The sequence below is a fragment of the Echiichthys vipera genome, assembly GCF_963691815.1.
Source record: "Echiichthys vipera genome assembly, chromosome: 5".
Classification (NCBI taxonomy): Eukaryota; Metazoa; Chordata; class Actinopteri; order Perciformes; family Trachinidae; genus Echiichthys; species Echiichthys vipera.
Genome location: NC_139830.1, coordinates 13590349 through 13611257, shown reverse-complemented (window position 1 = coordinate 13611257; position 20909 = coordinate 13590349). Strand labels below are relative to the sequence as shown.

Here is a 20909-nt window from a genome sequence, read left to right as displayed (position 1 = left end):
GGTGCCTGCGCGTCTGCCCACATCGACTGCAAGTGGAAATCTGTGTATTAAAGGGCCTGCTAAACCTCAAGAAATAGTCAGCCTCTGAAACCAGCTCGGTGGATGACTCTGACCCGACTCAGCTGATTAGTATTGCTTGACTGACTGTTTGATTGTTGACTGAACTTGTTTGCTTATTAAATTACTTAAAATCTCAGTAGATCTATACCCACTATTTCTCACCAGGGAAGTGTTCATTAAATTTCCACCACACTATACAGTACTATGACTTTTTTTACAATGACTTTTCCTGATTTTTTACAACAAACTATGCCATGACAGCATGAGACATGCTATCCTACCACTGATTTAAGCATTTGGGCATATTATATTTTGACATACTATACTATGACTTTTCTTAACTTTTTTCAACAAATTATGCTAGGACTGCTTTAGACACGCTACACTATTTCTTTCACTTACAGTTTACACACTTGAATGCACATCCACTTCTACTTGAATAAGCACACTTTTTTCTGACATACAGTCTATACAAGTCTTTGTTTGTCTTAAGTACTGGCACAAAGGACCCCCATGAAGACATGTGGACAGCAGGTTTCTATATCATCACTTCAATAATTACAGTCAATGATGAAATGATAACAAAAAACTTGGAGAAAGAAGGTGGAAGCAATCAATAAAGAGGGATACCTGGCATGAATAGTAGTAGTTGTACAGTTCATGGCGTCAGATTGCGGGTACATTACATCTCATGTCAATGTCACACAGCCCTTTCAGGGTCGTGTGTACTTAAAATCTCAGTCGATCTATACCTTTATTTCTCACCAGGGAAGTGTTCATTCAATTTCCACCACACTACACTATGACTTTTTTCAATTTATTATGCCATGACTGTTTTAGACATGGCACTGTTTTAGGCTATCCTACGACTAATTTAATCCTTTCAGGGTCCTGTGTGTGAGGTCATGGTAGTTCAGACAATTGTATATTTGTCTGCCAGAAATATAATAGCCAATAATGTTATTTTCCTGCTCTTAGGATGTCGTCTGTCTCTGTGTTTGTTGCTGGTTTAATAGTTTTCAACTCAAATTTGATTTCAACCTCCCATTAGTTTTGGCATTTTTCCAAAATAAGTAATAAGACAAGTGCGCTACAACGGCCTCTTCATGTATTTATGCATCTGTTCAACGCAGGGGGGAGAGAACATGCAGCCTGACTGCCTATACATGGCACTTGACCTCTTCCTTGTCATTTCCTTCTGTGTGTGCAGGGAAGAAAGCTTATGATTAGGCTTATATGTTGGAATTAAAGTAACATGGTGCACATAGAAGGGTTCAATGTTCAGACTGACACTACATCTCTGAGCCCTCCTCAAGAGTGAGGGCGGATGGAGAATGTGATGGTCGACTAAATGTCCTTGATTAAAATAGACGTGCTGCCAGATGGAGAGAAAAGTTAGGGACAGGGAAAAGGAAAGAGACAAAATGGAAGAAATAAAAGGAGCGAAGAAAGGAAAGAGAAAATGAATGCACAAAGGGGAAAAAATAGAAATACAGATACATTTTACCATACAGAGGAAGTGCAAAAAGACACATTAATACAATATTACTGTATTATATCCGCCGTAATACTTCAGGTTATTTGTATATTTAAGAAACTCTTCAAAAATGTCAAACAAAAGCTTTGAATAACCAGTTTCTTTGTTTTTGATTTAATTTAGCTTAATATCAATAACAGTCCTTTCACTTATGATCCACACTTGGATTTGACTAAAATAAAGAAAGAATGGTTGATTATTTATCATCTATTTATCTGTGAATTATGCATTACTTATCTTACATATAACACATTTCATACAGCATGTATAAGATTAGAATTCACAGAATATCAATCCATTGTTAAACAATGTTTGGATGTACTGCGCAGTATTTGTGCATATGTAAGTCTCATGAGGTTTTTTGAGTTTTTCTTCATGTGAATCGAGAATCTAAAGACAGAAGGTGTCAGATGTTGTATGGACTCTGAAGTCCTCTGAGACAAACCTGTGATCTTTGGTTTATAAATAAACTTGACTTGAATGACAAAGCAGCTTCAGTTCAACTCTGAGCGTGTGTGTGTATGTGGCAGGTGAGTGTCAGCATGAGACAGGTGGTTATTTGGATGTGTGTGTTTCTCTTTGTCTCTGTGGTGCTTCAACCTTCATCTTGAAGCTGTCCCAGTAGGCGGGATCTTCCTCCATCAAAGGTGAGGCTGAGGCGATGAGGTCGCTGAACGACAGCAACATAAAAGAGGTGGGAGGAGGAAGTGGCTAAATCAAAGAGAGAAGAAGAAATTCATTAGAAGATGATGATTCATTTATTGTCTAAATCCCTTAAGTGTCTGATAGTGCTGCACCTAATGGTTACTTGTATTCTTAAGTTATTGAAGTTAATACTTTATTTATCCATTCATTATTTAGCCTGTAAAATGACTGAAGATACTTCCACATTACACGTTCCTAGAGACCAAAGTGTTATGTCAATACAGTTAAAAACCCCAAAAGATTTGGTTTTAATGGCAAAAGATGTAGATCCTCATTATTGGAGAAAATTAAACTTACACATGTTTTGCTTTTGTTATTTAATAAATGTGTAAAACTTACTTTTTTTAATTATAAGAGAGGTTTAAGTTCATAATGATACTTATTTTCCATATATGGATGTACAATAATCCAGTGTCTCTAACTCTTGTATGCGGTTTAAAGATCTGAAAATATGATACTGTATAGCTGCAGTGATGTAAAGATGTACTGTCCAAGTTGAAACATTGCAATACCTTTTCAAAACCTCCATTTAGTCATGCATCCTGAGAAAAGTTATTCTTAATGAGACCAACTGTAAATATTACGTGTCCTTACTGCAGAGCCTGCTTTGTCTGCTGTTCCGAGTGCTACAGCTACATGATGGTCAGCATCCAGCAAGCTCTCCTGCAGAAACACACACACGCACACACACACACACACATGGACATACTGTATAAGTAGAACTGTTTACATTCAAATTTAGAGCAAATATGTAAAATTCTACACAACAAAGAGGAAGTTCTATATGAAAAATAATGCATATGTACACCCTTATCAGACCAACCTTATCAGTTCATGCAGACATTCACCCTGCATGCGTCTACATCTGTTGAATATATGCATATGAATATCTAGCATCGGTTTGCATGATTTCTAAGGAGTGAAGGTTCAGTTAGATAACCGCATGCCGCTTCCCAAGCATGAACTTTTCCTGTGATACCAGGAAAAAATTCAAGCATACATGCATTCACTGAAAAATGTCAATGTCTAGTTGAAGATATAAATCCATTCTACAGCATGTGTGATTAATACGTGTGAAAAAGTCAGATCTTTATACAGTTTTCCAGCCGTGCTCATGTACTTCTTTCTCACTGTTTTCCTCTTTTCTTGAACATGAAGCATCCTCATTAACAATTATTAATAAAATCAATTATAATATATATATATCCTGTTGAGGCTTATTTGTCCAAAAAACATCCCTTCAATTTTTTTTTGTTTTGGAATTTAGTCTTTAGCTTCTACTCCAAATGCAATTGCCTTTGTAGCTGGCAAAATATGCTTGGACATTAAAGGCCAAAGCTGAGTGTATACGTGGGAGTAACAGGTGGTGGTAGTGGTGTGTGTGTGTGTGTGTGTGTGTGTGTGTGTGTGTGTGTGTGTGTGTTGTGGGGGGTTAGATACAAAATGACAGAGAGTAAGGGAGCATCGAAAGAAGCTCAAAGGAAAATTTGATGGCGAGAGATCCCCAGGAACTGTATTTAAATGTGAATGTTTTAACATTTTGCTGTTTTACTGGCTTTGTTACGGAAAAACTATGACTTGTATTGTTAAAATTTCTTGTGTTTGTTTGTTCGTGTGGAAAAAGTTAAAAATGACTGATAAATCATAGTTTTAAAAATCATTAAGTTATTTCACTCTGATCATTCGTTTGAAAGAATTTTAACATTGGAGTCAATGAGAGCAGGAAGGCACTTCCTGGTGCTTTGAGCCACAGAATAAGAATAAGACAAGAATGCCTACATTTTAGAATGATATCTGAAAAGTAAAGGTAGTGGAAGCTAGAGAAGATTTAGTCAGAGAGAAACTCACACCTGAACGACAGAGTGGGGGAGAGATCAGAGGGATTCTCTTCACTCTACCAGCGCAATACACACTCATTACAAACTCTGATCAGGTCTAAAAAAACATTAAACATAAACAGCGATTATTATAGGAAAACTGTAAAGGATATCAAAATAACTCAATAAGAATTAAATTCTTCAAAGTCTTGCGGTTCATTTAAAGTTAGAATGAAGTCTGTAGGTTCAAGGGTATTTTAGCTGATCTACATTGGTTTGCATCCTTTAAAAAATATGAAAAAGGCTGAATATATGAAAAAGTTGAATATAAGCATAAATCAGCTGAAGGAGCAGAACATTTTGATGGTTTTTGTAGCTGAAAGCGTTTCCACCAATAAGTCACATAGCTGCTCTTTGATCTAGCCAATTAGCACACAGTGAGCCAGAGGACACTAGGTCAAATGCACTGCTGCTCAGCTTGTCTCTGTTAACACTTAGAGCTCTGAGTGTATTTATTTGTATATGAGACAAATCAGAAAAAATATAAATAGATGCGGTTCGAGTCCCTTTGACCTCTTAAGGTCACTGCAATCCTTCACTGATCACAAATAATGATGTGTGTCGCTGTTCTTAAGGACATACAGAGAGAAGCCAGCTTTTCTAGGGTATACTAGTGCAGTCTAGAATGTATGTAAATCATGTAGCACATGATTTTGTGTGATCACACTTTACATGATTAAGCATCTACTGTAATGTATGGGATTTTAGTTAGCACTCCTTGACAGAGCTTCCCCCTTTTTTCTCTTTAACAAAAGAACAACGTGAGCTTCTGCTTAATGTGATGTTGGAATCTATTTTAGCTGTCATTTTATAGTCTAATAAGATCTTGTATTATTTGGGGTTTTTAATTTAATGTATTTTATGCATTATAAATATTCTGCAGTCATTTATTTTTTATATTTTCTAACCAGACATGCATACACTTAAACACACATCTATACTATCGTACCCATGTATACTATTCACTAATTTTTTGGATAGCATTACGTTATTCAACAGATGATGAAAAATGACTTTGACTTCTACTTCGTTACATGGATGTTGCTGAAGGGAACCTTTTATGTATGATGAAGACTCATATTTAAGATGAATATTGGTATTAGGACTGCCACTATATTCTTTGTCAGTATGGATTAATGTGCTGATTATTTTCTCGATTAATCATTTTGTCTATAAATTGTCAAAAACTGGTTAAAATTGCAAACCACAGACACCAAGTGCCAAAGGTAACATCTTTAGATGCCTTGTTTTGTCCGAACTAACAGTTTCAAACCCAAAGGTATGGCATATACAATTATATAAAATACAGAAAAAGCAGGAAATGCTCACGTATTAAGATTCTGGTACCAGCAAATGTTAGACATATTTGTAAGAATGACTTTGATTATCAAAATACAAATATAAAACAATTCATTAATTAATTAATGGACTAACTGTTTCAGCTCTGATTGTATGCAGTACCAGGAAACTGTTATATTGCTCATTCATGTACCTAATGAAGGTCAACTATTGGGAGTATTTCTACTATAAAAAAAACCCCACTAACATCCACTTTTCTCTCCATTCCTCTTTTTTCACTGGTTCATGCTTCAACTTGTATCTCTTATCCTTTGGACCCTAACAAATTCTACATCTTGTTCGTTGCTCTAACTCCACTTTGCCCTCCAATCTGTGGTTAAAAAGAGGGCACATGCATTACCATCTACCTGCGATCAATAGAAGTGAGCTGTTATTCCCTGGTGTAAAAACACAGACACTAAAACAGCATTAAGCCTCCACAACCTCAAGAGAGATCGTGTAGAGGAGAAGCAACATCAGGATCCAAACCTCTGGTAACCTTTTAGCAGTTACTTGTTAATCCATCTACCACTGGGCATGAAGGAAAGAGTAAGAGGAGGAGGAGGAGGGGGGGGGGGGGGGAGCTATATAGGAACTATGAGGAACAGTAAAATGAAGATAAAAGGTGAAGAGAGAGGAAAGAGTAGAGAAATAATCAAAGGGAGAAGTGGAGAGGAAGGGGAATGAATGTGGGGAGAGAAGATGAGATTAAATGGGAAACAGACGGCAACAGGTGATTCTTCTACTCTGACAAAGAGGTGCACTCCTCAAACTCTTGTTGTGGTGTTAGAAAGGCTGGAGAGCCACTTTAAGGCTCCCTTATCGCAATGTCTTTTGGGTATTTCTCTAAAACACCACCTGTGTTTCACTTTGCAGATTCATTCAAGGGGGCCGGAGGATGGAGGACCCCACAGCAAGTCAAACTGGTTCTACACATTACCAAGACCCATTAATAAGGACAAACAAGGTAGTATTTGTACAAAAAGTATTCAACCGGATATCTTTACATTCAGCCTGGAGGAAGTGCTGTTAAAACCCTCAAGAATAATCATTTGAAATTATTTCTGTATACACATCTAGAACATACTTTAATACAAACATGCCTCTTGGCACTAACAAAACTCCCTTTTTTCCTCTTAAAGGAATAGTTCAAGATTCCGTATAATACTTTGCTTTCTTGCAAAGAGGACTGTAAAAACAACGAGTTGCAATTATGTGGGGGCCTATATCTTGGCTGGGCGCAGTGACTTCCAGGAGGCTTGTTGTAATTGCAGTTGCCAGGCAACCAGCTGATATCAGCTGAGATCAGACAAATGAGATATTAGGTGTTAATAAGTGAGCTTAAAGGTGCTGGTGGGCAGACTTTGTCACCTTTGGACACCTGTTTTCAGTCTTTATGCTAAGCTAAGCTAACTGCCTCTTTGCTGTAGCTTTATATTCAACAGACGGATTATGGCACTTATATTTCTTATATATTTCTTCTCATCTACGTCTTGGCAAGAGAACAAAGAAGCACATTTCCCAAAATGTATAACTAGTCCTCTAATTTGTGCTGAAACAACATTTGGCATGAGACAAAGCTCCTCCTGGCCAATATAAAACATAAAATGCATCCAAATGAAGGAGAAATGTAAATAAAACCAACAAAATCTTAAAAAGGCAATGACATTAGTAGAAGTCACAGGGAATAAGATGATGGGAGTAAGTCAATCTGGCAAGTAATAGCTAGAAAAGAGCAGGCTGTTTCCCACACAACACAGGGTAGGTAAACTGCACATTGATGTATTAAACTAAACCTTGAATCTGTTATTATTCCGTTTTGGTCTTTTTCATTTTGTCAGACACAAGACGGACGTCTAGCTTTTTAGAAATTCTGATATGTAGTTGTTATTTTTTTGTCTTTACTCTTCACACCAGTTTTCAAACAGACTCACTTCAAATATCCAGTCCTCTTCTTCTTCCTCATCTAGATGCATCTTTGTCTGGCGCAGTACATATTTCTGTGTGAGCGGCTCAGAGGACAGGTGAAACTCCACCCTCTGCAGGTTAAAGCCAAGACCCGTACCAATAGCTTTGATGAAGCTCTCCTTCAAGGCCTTGGTGGAAAAGGGAGGAAATAAAATAAGTGAAACACAGAAAATGATCACCAGCATGTAAGGAAAAAGAAGGACATTCGTATGCCAGACAAATCTGAGAAGGACAATCTGTGTAAGTGTGATGTATTTTGGCTCAGTTGCACAATAACTTAAAACCACAACAGATGGGAATCTATGCACACATGTTTAACAGTGTGTATACAAAAGAGAGACTGTGTGTGTGTGCGTGTGAGTGTGTGTCCAGCCTAAACCAACCTTGCTTAGCAGCCAATGAGCCACAATAACAGTATTACAAGGCTAATCGCTATGGCAACCATCGAACTCTGCCATTAGTCAACAGTGTGGTGATGATATCAGAGCTTGACGTCTCTGTGCCGCCCTCTCAATCTCACAACATCTTTACTTAGCACCACCGTTGCTGTCGCGGTCCATCTGTGTGTGTGTGTGTGTGTGTGTGTGTGTGTGTGTTTGTTTGTAAGAAAGAAAATACACAAGTGAATGAAAGCGAAAACAAAACAGAGAAGGAGAAAGAAAGGAAGGACTAGTTTTTATCTGTTAGGATGAAATGTAGAGAAAGAGAAGGACAGAATTTGCGGAAAAGGGAAAATGAGAGAGGGAAATCACACAGGCATGTCCAAAATGTAGAAATGTACGTGTGGATCAAAGGACATAGGTCACACACAGACGCACGCACGCACGCACGCACGCACGCACGCACGCACGCACAGCAGCTATGCAATGTGATGGAAGGGTAGTATGGTTGCCATGGTTACCCAGTGGCGGTAGAACGCGGCGAGCTGCTTGTGCTCTGAGCCAGCTGATTGGATGACACGCCACTCGTGTGCTGTAAACTGACGAGTCATGATGCGGAAAAACTCCGGCACAGAGCTGCTACCTGGAGGGAAAAAGGGAGGGAGGGAGGAAGAAAGGGAAGAGGAAAGAGAAAGAAGGATGGAGACAAACACAGGAGAGAGGGAAACAGAGGGAAAGCAAAATGAAGTGAGAAGAGGATGCTCCCAGATTACAGAACTAGTTTTTGATATTAGTGTGGACTATTTATACACACACACACACACACACACACACACACACACACACACACACACACACACACACACACACACACACACACACACACACACACACACACACACACACACACACACACACACACACACACACACACACACACACACACACACACACACACACACACACACACACTTTGAACATACACAAGGCAACAGTGGCCTCTTGTGGTCGAGTTGGAGAATACAAGTAATTCCATTTCTGCCTTGTTCTATTTGGATTTTGGCTGATTACTTACTGATTTGACTCATGGATTAATTATCATTAGTGTGAGATGGTTGAAATGGACGGCATTTTGTTGTTTGATCTTCAAGCTCTTGCCATGATTCAGTGAGTAGCACCATGATTAATAAATAAAATGTCTGAATACTGAAAAGACAAAATTAACTGACAAACAGATATAGCTAATTAGAACTAAATATTTCTGTGAAAATCATTATTTAAACTTTGTTGTAATGGTTGCAAAGTTTAAGTCTTCCATCCCATCTCTATTATGGAGCAAAATGGAGAAAATCCCCAACTATCAAACTGTTCAGCGCAGGACTTGAAAAGTCTGCCCTCCGGTCCCAAAGCCAAGTCCCTGCGGACTGAGCTACTGCCGCCGCCAACATCAATGTACTATATGTTACCTGGCATGGTGGTCTTCATAATATCCACTCCCACCTGCCTCCCCTGCTCTGCAGCGAGCACAGTGTAGTCCCCCTGGTGGGACAGGTTGAAACTCCAGGCTGGGGGTTCAGGGCCTGAATCTGAACACACCTGGATGCAGACAGAAAACCAGTTATCAAATCGTGTGTATTTTCAATTATATGACAAAAAACATGTCCATCAGGGAACTACTTTAACATCTTCTTCTTCTTCGATTAACCAAGTAGGAAAATGTACGCTCTAAGTTATGAATCAAAATACAGAAAGTCAAGTCCGAGCAACAGTCCAGTATAAATTCATTAGCATAAGCTATGTTTTGAGCTCAGCAATTACCTTTGTTTGAGTTACATCTAAAGTAATTCTATTTATACAGCTTTGTACAGCTTGTTCAAATGTAAACCAACCTGTGCAAAGTGTCTGTTCTGATGGTTTCTCATCTCAAAAACTATGCCAGCCTAATTTTCACTACTCAAGTGTAGTTTGGGGTCCATCAACAGTCAAATTAAAATACTCTTCACAATCAGCACTGACCCACTGGTAAAATTAGACCCATGCTCATCCAAATGTTGCTGTTATTTTTAATTCTTTATGGAAACACTTTTGACAGAAAAAAAAATATTGGTACAAACCTTCAGTGGTGTTGCCAGATAAGGTTTCCCTCTGGGAGATCGCTCCAGCCTGATCTCTGACCAGGTAATACCCATCCTCTCACACACAAATCTCCTCAGCAACAACCTGCCAACCTGATGCAGTAACAGAGAGACAGGCAGTGTATGACACGTGGATATCTTGATTTGAAAAGCTGGAAAAGGACCTACACTAGGTGGTAGTGCGATAAGTCAGCATGCAACATGGCAGCAAAGTTTCTGTTGAATGTTATACAACTACAGGTGAGTTATATATGTATATAATATATATATATATATATATATATATATATATATATATATATATATATATATATAAATAAGTTATATCTACAGCAACTCCAAAGTTTGAGGTGGTTTTAAAAAAAAAAAATTTAAAATAAGAAAGTAATGGTCCTTTTTGTCAATGTTATTGTGTAAAGAAAAAAAAAGGAATTCTTCGAAATATAGTAGGGGTCCACCGATATGGATTTTTTGGGGCTGATGTCAATACCGATTTTTTTTCCATCAGCTTTAGCCGACAACCGATACGGACAACCGATACGGACAGATCTCTTGTCTTGAGCTGATATTTGAAGCCGATACTACTTTTGCTCAATTTACGTCAAAAAAATTACACAACAATGATAACAAATGTTACGAGAACATTTATTGAACTTAAAAAAGGCATCTTCAGCAACACGGAGCTGCCTGTAAAATAATGCCGGGAGAAAAACTATTGGCAACAGTAGCAGCCCGCATCGGCCGGTGCCGATACAAGGAAAAAAGCATTTATCGACCAGTCGATGTATCGGTCTATCACTAACAGAAACTATAGCATTTGTAGCATATTCAACAAGCCTTTAAAGGTAGAATATGGAGAATGAGCAGAACACCGTCATCTAGTGTCTCAAGATCGTAGTCGCAACAACAAAAAATAATTCCACCACTCAGGTTGCCAGGTTCTTCAGACTGGCCCAGTAGCCTACAGGAGACCGGAGTCTGTTTGAGCCTGTTTGAACCCGTCCCCTATGGCAAATCGCACCACAAAAACAAGAATGGCGGGGGATTTTGACTGACAGTTACCGTTAGCTGTTACGTTAGCCTTTACAGCTAAGTAAACATGAAAGTTAGCTTACCGATCAAGGAGAAACGTAGCCATTTCGACGTGTGTTTTAGTGCCGTTGAACAGCTTTATCTCAGTCCATGGCGTCAATACTTGGCCGATATTGATTCTAGTTTTTGCCGTCTGCGGTCTTTCAGCTGCTGGGACAAATAAGCAGCTGCAGGACTGGTAAACTTAATTTCACCCAGTGCCAGCCTACAGTAGCTGCACCTAACAACAGACAACCTGGCAACCTGCAATGCCGGCCTTGGCTGGTACCATGTAAACAGAATGACAGAAAGTCATGGTCAAACCCTTCAAATTGTTTTGAAAATATTAATTCAGACTAAATATATTTTTAATTCTCCACTTTAATTCTGTTCCCCTCAAAACGCCCGTAGGTGAATTATTATTTTTTTTAAATATAGCTTTTAATAAAGATTCAACATATTCAACCTTTAATTCTTCAGGTTCTATAATCGTGCATTTATTGGGTTTATTAAGTCATTATGTTCTTTAAATGTAAAGTGACAGTATACAATGCGTTGAGATTTTTTTTTTTAATACGTAACTATTTTCAAAAGCAAGCGCGCTTGTAGTTTAACCCAAGTAATTTCACTCGGCAACTTTCACTTAACATTTCACCAGGGGTATCTACTTTTGTTTTGGTAATTGAGTTGTGTGCTTTGTCCACCTCTGCACTCACCATGGCAGACTTAGCATCTTTAGCAAACACAAACTGTCCGATTCTATCTTTCTCCTCCCGCTGAATGCAACGAGCAGCAAACAGCCAGTCAGACCTGCTCGGTGTCCATGACCCGCAGCGAAAAGCCCAGCGAACAGAGCCCATATCCTCACCACCGTCCGGTCATTCCCTCCACAACTTCAGGCTGCTCACATGTAGTTAGTGAGCTAACTAGTTAGCATGTAAGGTTTGACTGACAACACAACTCTAGAAATGTAATATAAATGTTATAAGTGAGTGTTTAGGGCTTTCACAATGTAGCACCACAGCAGATAATAACTGAGGGTTGATAACAAAACTACTACTCTCTGTTCACGTTTTGGATTTTTCCAGCGAACATGTCCGGAAGTGCCCGGCGAGAATCAACGTCGTCATATGTGGGCGCGGTGGAGGATTGTCCAATAGGAGCCACCGTAACGGTGCGCAACTAGCGATGCCTTCAAATGCCATCAGGAGTAATGTAAAAACGATTTTAAACGTGTTGTGGTTTCCACAAATATGATAAACTCTTCTTTTTCCTACAAGAAAGGAAGGAATTATCTGCAACCGACGGACTTTAAAGATGTCTGTAATCACCCTACTTTAAAAATCACCTCTTACCTTGGCTTCATCCTCGGAAATCAATTAAATGTCTTTCTTCTGCAACAGAATGGCGAAAATAGCGTTACGCTGCGTATATAAACAATAAACCAAATGCTTTTATTACAGGGTCCACTTTTCTATTAAAAATAAATCTATTCGACTTGCACCTGAAGTCTTATTTACAACTTAAGCGTCAGGATTTTTTTTTTCCGAGCCGCTTGTGAAAGCAGCAATTAAAATTGTACCTCAACGGTGTTGTTTTGATTGCGGTGCATCTGTGTGCGTAAGGTGAGCTATCTTGACGATATTTTAAAGATAATGTTTTAGTGGAGCTGGTGATATATAGGCAAAACACAAAACGACGTTACATGTATGGTTACGATGATGAAACTGTGTTGTGTTCGACCGGTTAGAGAAATACTGCTTAACCTCATATTACTCGAAAAAAAAACAACGTTATTTTAACATCCAGGAGATACAGGAAAGCAATAACCCGGAAGCAGAGATTGCTATTTGCATTTTTCCACTTGTAGGCTAACGTAGATTACATGTCAAATATATTTACAGTAAACCTCCCTGTATACACTTTAGGCGTACTTCTGCATACCCTTACATATGAGTAAAACCTGTTAAATATTGTCGATATTGTCTCCCCATAAATGGGACACGTTATAATCACTGTATTGCATGTGTGTTAATGTGCTGCAGAGAAAATTGAAACACCAGTAGTATCTCATTAGTGACAACTGTGAGCATGCTTACAACCTTAAAATGTGCATTTCTTCACATTTACTGTTATTTATTCAATGATAGCCCTTACCTATATGCAACATAAACAAATATCTTTAAAGTGACCCGCTTTAGAAAAAAGTAAAAATACATTTATTCTTTATTTTCCACTTTACAAGATAAATATAAAAAATGCTTAACGCGTGCATTTTTCATCAAAAAAGGAAAGGAGAGACTAACTTATTTACTTCATTTTGTTTTCCCCTCTCCTCCTTTCTGTCCGTATATACTAGGGCATTATATATACTAAGAAATATACCTCCTTAGTGGTTTCTCCATTTTTCCATTAATGATTTAATCCTCTAGTCAACCAGGTGCATCCTGTGCAACTTAACACACTTCTTTCCACAACTTCAAGTCTCACATGCAATTACCCCTGTTTCCACACACTTCTCTCTTCCCCTTGTCTTCTTGCTTTTCCCCCTCCAAGTTGTCTCTCCTGGTCTTTGTTTCTCTCTCGGTGTCTCTGGGGTTTTCGCCCCCTCCTTACTGCCAAGCTGGATTTCCTGCAGGTGAAGCATCTGAAGAGGAAGAGAAAGAGTAACTACAGTGTGAGAGAAACACAGACACTCATCCGGGAGATCCACCAGAGGACAGACGTGTTGTTCTCCAGACAGCAGGTGGGCATTTCCTTTTCTCTTCTGTTCTCTTCCCTTGGACAGATCAACAGAGTGAGCAGCACAAACTAATTACATAACTATCCTGTCCTATCCATCTTCTTCCAAGTCTTTTGTAACCTCTTTTTAAATGTGTGAAATTAGTTTTCAAACCAGTTGTTTAATTTAAGTGTGTGTGAGTGTAAACAAATCTGTTTAAGGGATCCTTGTCAAAGGATTTTTTATGTGGCGGGGGGCCGGAGCCGATCCCGAGCATGAGGCGGGGTACACCCTGGACAGGACGCCGGTCTATCACAGGGCATATAGAGACAGACAGAGACAGACAACCATTCACACTCACATTCACACCTACAGGCACTTTAGAGTCATCAACTAACCGGAGAACCCGGAGAGAACTCCACACAGAAGGGCCCCAGCCCAGATTTGAACCAGGAACCCTCTTGCTGTGAGGCGACAGTGCTCTGGCAATACTTCAGGATCATTCTGTTTTACAGACATAGTGGCTTTTTTTTAATGTTTTATGGAAAACTGGCAATTCTGTTATACTGACAGGAGTTTTCACTGCTCACACTTTCCCACAGATCTACAAGTATTTTGTCACCTAACACAGCACAATGCCATCATCACAAAAGCCATGTTGTCAGAAAAAAATCTTATTGTTGTATCTTGTTTTTCTCTTTGTGCGTGAATAGAACACAGCCATTAATGAACTAAAGAGACAGGCATGGGAGGAAGTGGCACAAGGTGTTAATTCACTGGGGGAGGGAGAGCTACGCACTGCTGCTGAGGTGTGTTTATTTCTACGTTCAGATCATACTCTCATATTTCTTTGCTCTCATAACCTCTTAAACGCTAGTTCCTTTCACTTTCTGATCTCCCGTGCAGGTGAAGCGTCGTTACTTGGACTGGCGTGCACTGATGAAGAGAAAACAGCTTCGGGCTGAGCTCTCTCTCTCCTCGTCCTCATCGTCGTCTGTGGCCCTGAAGACTGAGTATGATCAGTCCTCCCCTGAGCATGAATCAGCTTCTCTTGGATCCGGGTGTGACCAGCTGCTTGACCTCTCGGGCCTCTCGAAGGATTGTCACTGTGACTGGCCGGAGCTGGTGGCTCTTGGTGAGCCGAGCGGGCAGGCCATGATGGCACCGCTGGGTGTGAAGATGGAGGATGATGTTAGTGAATACAGAGTAAGTACCAGAAACTCATCGTCAACATCATGATGTCACAGTAGTGCCTGTGTGTGTACGATTACTATAGATTAGATAGTCGGATTAAACCTAAGTCTATTCATTTTATTTGCATTTAAATGAGGACAAAATTATCTTTTCAAACACCTCCATGCTTTTTGATACAGAGCTCACATTAACACTGTTCATGCTAAGACAAGTAGCCGATATTGACAAGATAAGGTGTTAATTAGTGTCATTAATATCCTCATCAGCAGAGGTAGTTTTGTTTAGCGTATCACAGAGATGATGACAGAACATTTTTTAGCTCAAGTGGCTCTAGTTAATCTGGCCTTTTGATGCGGTTCATGTAGGTTCACATGGCAGAGATCACATTAAATTATAGGACGTGTTAATTAATAAGGATTTAATTTAAACTTGACATTTAAATGTTACTGTTTTTGTGACTGCACTAAGATATGCCCTCCGATAAAATCATCATCTGTTCACACTGTGGTATTACAATCTCCCACAATCATTTCCTAAAACGTCTCCCACCCTGTTTCTTGACACTGTTATTAACCTGTACATAGTCTATTAAAATCATATATATTATCAGCCAGACAATCTACAGTAGTAATAGAGGTAATAGTGTTGAGTGTGATTGGTTTGGGGCGAAAATCATTTAGAAAACAGAGAATACAGATACAGAATACCACCTTGAAGTGACTCAAAAATATGCTAACACAAAAAGCTCACAATTGATTCAGTAATATTTGTATAGACAACTGTGCAAGATTCTTTATCTAGGAAGCCGCAGGGGCATAGATGTCCTGATTTTTTGTCTCTATATGCTCCACCCATGCTGGTTCCTTCATTTTCCATAAGGCAACTTGATTTCACCTCTCATCATCTTTATCAGCGTTATTTTCTGAGACTTTTTAAAAAACCTGCCTCAAGAGCCACATTATACAGCTGTTTTCCAAGGATGAGAGGATCAGTGCCTCTTGTGACAAGTAAACTTAGAGTCCTTGTGTAAAATTGGTGGAGTGCCCCTTCAATGATCTCACTCTTTCCTTCCAGCTACATGGTGATGGTGATATGGCAGACGGAGAAATAGATGAAGATGATATTCCCTCCCTCCTCAGCGACATTGAGTCACGCGGTGAGGGGCATGTTGGTGATATTTACTCTCACAACGACTTGCGCATGCTCAGCTCCTCCAAGGCTCCGACCTCCACCACCAACAGAGACCTGCCACTCGCTGGTGGCCCGATGGGGATGCCAACTCACGCTCTGGGTGGACTAAACAACCATGACAACATGGGGGCGGGGTTTCTGGTTGCTGTTGAGAAACAGCGATTGGAGCTGGAAAAACAGCGCCTGGCTGTGGAAACTGAACGCCTGGCAGTGGAGAAAGAGCGCCTGGCGGTGGAGAAGGAGCGACTTCGTCAGATGGAGGTAGAGAAGGAAAGGCTGCAGACGGAGCGAGAGAGGTTGCAGGTAGAGAGGGAGAGGCTGAGGCTTCTTCTCCTCAGCCAATCACAGCATGTTGACTCCTCCTTTAACCTCCCGCCGCAACAAGGCCCGCCCTCGTCCTCCACGCCTTCTTTATCCTCCACTCATAATGGACACAGGGAGAGAGAGAAAGAAAGTAAAGACTGGATGCCAATGGTGCATCTGGAGACAGAAAGGGTAAAACTAGAGAAGGAGAGACTGCAGCTGGAGAAAGAGAGGCTACAGTTCTTCAAATTTGAGGCTGGCAGACTACAGATTGAGAGAGAACGCCTCCAAGTGGAGAAAGAGAGAATGCAGCTGCACAAAGATCATCAGGGCATCTGAGAAAAATACTGAGAAAAGATGATTTCCCCCATTTTGGGGGTACTTATAGTATTAAAAACAGCCCAGAATGCATGGATTTTTATCAGCAGATGCTCCTTTAGCAAGTTCCATACACACATATCCTTAAAGAAGGCGTGAGGCACTTAAATGATCATTCCTGACTGGAATTTGGCCAAGAAGAAGACTGAGACGAGGGCTGGCATATTTATGACCACCATGATAAAGCAGTGCCTTATGATGTCTTCATACAATGGGTAACAGGAAGATAAAAAACTAGGATTTGGTTAGCACACAAAGCTGGTTAGCCTTGAACATAGTTGATTTATAAAATGTTCAGTACTTAATCGAAATACACAAAAAGTGCAGTATAAAACATAAAATACTGGAACATCCTTACTAGTGTAGAATAATGTTGTATAAAAGAATGGATTTATCCTCAAACCAAACACCAGTGCCAATTTATCTACTGCATGGGTGCTTTTCTGTTCAATTAAGCTTCCAACATTCACAAACAAAAGCACACAATTGTTACTTGTACAGAGATTTTTATACCATTTATGTTTTGCTGTCAAGTGCTCTTGTTTTTAATTGTGTAATTAACATTTAATGCTGGTAACTTTTGTAAAACCATCCACTAACTTTAAACTAATATTTCACATTTGCTTTTTTTCACAGTTGATATTTTTTATGCGTTATAGTATGAAAAGCACAGGTGTTACTAATAACATTAAAACTACAGTGTGAAAGTGAGCCAGCATGCACAATACCCTGAAACTGAAGCAGCTACATGGAATCCAGCCATCGTTAATTTGATCATATACACCTGTGCTTTTGCTTCTATGACATGTCAAAATGTTCCATGACTTAAGGCCTGTACATGTTTTTGATGTGTGGACTTGGAAAAGAGCCCAGACATTTGTGATGAGCACCTGCTGAAAGATGTGGTGTGCATGCTAGAAAACTGAATTAATGAAGAAAAGAAAATGAAATGAATGTTTTCTTCAGCTTATATTTTAAGTTCTTTTGTGCTATGACTATACTGTGAAGTGATGCTGGCTGCTAAAAAGGATATTGTGCTACTGTGTAATGAAGGTCATGTCGTCCAAAACATCAAACACCTTTTGGTTATGTTGTAAAGAATCCCCCTGTTTTAAAGTATGTCCTGAGTAAAGACCAATTTGTCTCTTTAAGTAACTTGATACCAGGTCCAGCAGCCTTATTTTATTTTTTTCTTCTATTATAATTCTATCGCTGATATGCATTCATATGTATTTTTACATTTCAGTCCATTGGTGAGTTTTTTTAAAGTTTGTTGAGAAAAAGAAATGTGACCTCCAGACAAAATTTGTAATTATCTGAGTTGAATAAAGATCTGTTAAACATTCAAGCCCCAAACTACTGCTTTTGACAACCAGCCTCTATGGACTCTCTAGTGCTTTTATGCCCTCAGCATTGCCTTTCAAGAATAATACTGTGTAAAAGAAAATGAAAAGATATTTTGGAAAAAAAACATTGGTCTCCTCGGTATTGATGCTTCTCAAGAAGACCATCAGGGGTTCCCCGAATCAATACAGGATAAAAAGAGACTAAAAATAAATTTAAAAAATCACTTCGAGAGCATAACAAGGATGCGTTACACAATCCTGTATCACTTAAGAGTCAACTTTTGAAGATTTCAGTAAAATTGATGCAACTCAGCGACACTCATCATAGTGGCATGACATTTTCTTCTACTGCAAAACGTGAGCCACAGAGTTTTAACTGAACAGAGACAATAAAGCTTGACAGTTTGAGATGACAGTGAAACGTCTAAATCTATCAGTGAGACCACTTTTTGCCTCTACAGACCATTATACACATGCATGCACGCGCGCACACACACACATACACAGGCAGGGACTCAAAGCTGGCAGATGGAATCAGAAAAACTAGTTTATATTTTCTGTCTAAGGGTTATTTTGTTGTCTGCCTGTGAGATGAAAGCTATATATAAAAAGCCCTTCTTTAGCTCTGCCCGGATTTAGAGCTGGTGTGAAAATCCACCGTATTGTTATGAAAAAGGATCCCATTGACAGACTACTGTGTGGACTGAGTGAGACAGCTAAACTATGATAATGTGCGATTTTTATATTTGAAATCTATATTTATTATGGCCTACTTGAACTTTTACAGTAATGCAGTCAAATTGGGAAAATCAAATCGGGCAGTAGAATATAACAGTACATCTAAAACGGATAACACAATGTGGCTGTTACACAACAACCACCCAAATTTTATTAGCATGTCTGAAATATTCAGCAGACTCAGTAATGTGCCATTCAGGAACAAAACTGTTCTTTTGAACAACTTTTTGGTATAAACGAAGGGAACCCTTCATACTTTAGAGTTTTGCTTTGTATCATTGTGCCCAAATTCCCCTGCCTATGCCAGGTTCAAAACACACCAAACACGCTTTTATTGACACTTTTAACCAACATGTGTGACAGGCAGGCATGTACAATGCCTGATTGATATTTGCAGATAATTAGTATCCCCTGCCCCTTAAAAATAGTATTTAAAAAAGAAAGATGAACTGCTCTTTTGAAAAGCTCTTACAAAGAAACGGAGCCATGAGTTTCATAGAGGGGTGCCTTAATTCCCATCACTATTATCATCTTGTCACATGGTAACAGTCTCTGTTAGGACCCCTTGGCATCACTTTTTAAAGCTCTGTGAGTCCCTTTGTTAATTCTAACAAAACAAATGTTACTTGGTTAGGTTTAGGAAAAGATTACCAAGCGCTCAAGCAGTTGAGAGTGACGTGATGGGTGATCCAACTTATCAATAGACTGGACCACATGATAAACAGTCCATAGAGCAAACATGGAGGTAAAGTAGGGCCATACCCCTATGTGATAAGCAACTGGCAAAACCCATTCAATTATCTGACAATGGTGGATCAACCTTTCTAAAGTTTCTTATGAAATTTGTAGATTGAATGTGACTGACTTCTGGCTTACAAATAATATTGTCAAATACCTGTATATTAAGCACAGGATGAGGGAATACAGCACGCAGGCCTATTCAGTTTTCACTGTGAGCACAAATATCTGCTGTACGATAATAATCCTGAAACTAATCTGGGATTTTTAATCAATTTATGATCGTCTTCATTTGATTCACTCTTTAATCTAAATGGAAAATAAGTTACCAACATTTGTCAGATGGCATTAAAATGAATAAAAGTTTAAAATTGATTGTTCATTATATTTGTCCTGTTACATGTATAATCACAGCTTTGTATGTTGTTTTTGTGGCACAGAAGCTATAGCTAAGTGTGCACAGTAAGAAGTAAACTCACATCTCAGCATTCCACCAGCAGCAAAGACAAAGCAGCATGGGAATGAGCTACTTGTGTGTGCGCTGAATTCAATTTCGTATCCAATCATCATGAGAGACGCCTCAAAAAAAGAGTCAGAGCAGGGGAGCTGGTCATGACGGGAGAGAAGCTGTGGATGAGAAATCAGGGTTTGAGATGGATTCACCCCAGAGAGGGATGCAGGGGGGAAGGGGGGATAAAGAGAACATGCAGAGGAATAGAGAGTGAGAACAGAGGAGAAATGAGGAGGGGCTGAACTGAAGGGTGGATAATGCAGAGCTGAGAGAGAGAACGACTGAGCCTGAGAAAGGGGAGATGAAATGAGCCAATAAAAATGAAAAGGTGAAAAGGCTGCTGTCGCTCTGCAGTGACAATAACAGGCAGATTGAAGGTGTGTGTGTGAGTGCATTTGCACGTGAAGGTGTAAGGTTAAAAGGGTGGCGGAACCGCCTCAAAATTGTTATTTTGCTTCATCTTTGGGTAAATGGGAAATACTTGTTAGTAATAACCCAGCATGGTATGTGAGTGTGTATGTGTGTGCGTCTTAGTGTGTGAAAGAGATGGGAAATAATGGGAAATGCTTGTCAGTGATGACTCTGCATTAGGAGTGTTAGGTCCCCACGGATTGAAAAAATGGAGCCCAAATGACAAAATCACCAGCAGGGAATTTAACCCCATGCCAGCTGAGCACTAGGGCTTCACATACACATAGAGTAGATCCATAAACTCTG

The 20909-nt window shown here is 39.4% G+C and overlaps 2 protein-coding genes across 2 annotated transcripts; one reads left to right on the top strand and one right to left on the bottom strand.

The window, feature by feature from the left end:
* Window positions 1–610: 610 nt before the first annotated feature.
* aasdhppt (aminoadipate-semialdehyde dehydrogenase-phosphopantetheinyl transferase) lies at window positions 611–12122 on the bottom strand. Its single transcript, XM_083913936.1, has 7 exons — window positions 11788–12122; window positions 9980–10093; window positions 9332–9461; window positions 8387–8508; window positions 7452–7613; window positions 2897–2965; window positions 611–2308 (listed from the first exon to the last, which is right to left on the bottom strand). The coding sequence occupies exons 1-7, from the start codon at window positions 11929–11931 to the stop codon at window positions 2153–2155; spliced, it is 897 nt and encodes a 298-aa protein (XP_083770062.1). The 5' UTR covers window positions 11932–12122; the 3' UTR covers window positions 611–2152.
* A 42-nt stretch (window positions 12123–12164) lies between these two features.
* On the top strand, window positions 12165–18118 carry msantd4 (Myb/SANT-like DNA-binding domain containing 4 with coiled-coils; the record flags this gene model as incomplete). The annotated part of the gene is made up of 6 exons (XM_083914196.1): window positions 12165–12245; window positions 12623–12696; window positions 13628–13817; window positions 14507–14602; window positions 14700–14999; window positions 16062–18118. The coding sequence occupies 6 exons, from the start codon at window positions 12165–12167 to the stop codon at window positions 16818–16820; spliced, it is 1500 nt and encodes a 499-aa protein (XP_083770322.1). The 3' UTR covers window positions 16821–18118.
* Between the last annotated feature and the right edge of the window lie 2791 nt (window positions 18119–20909).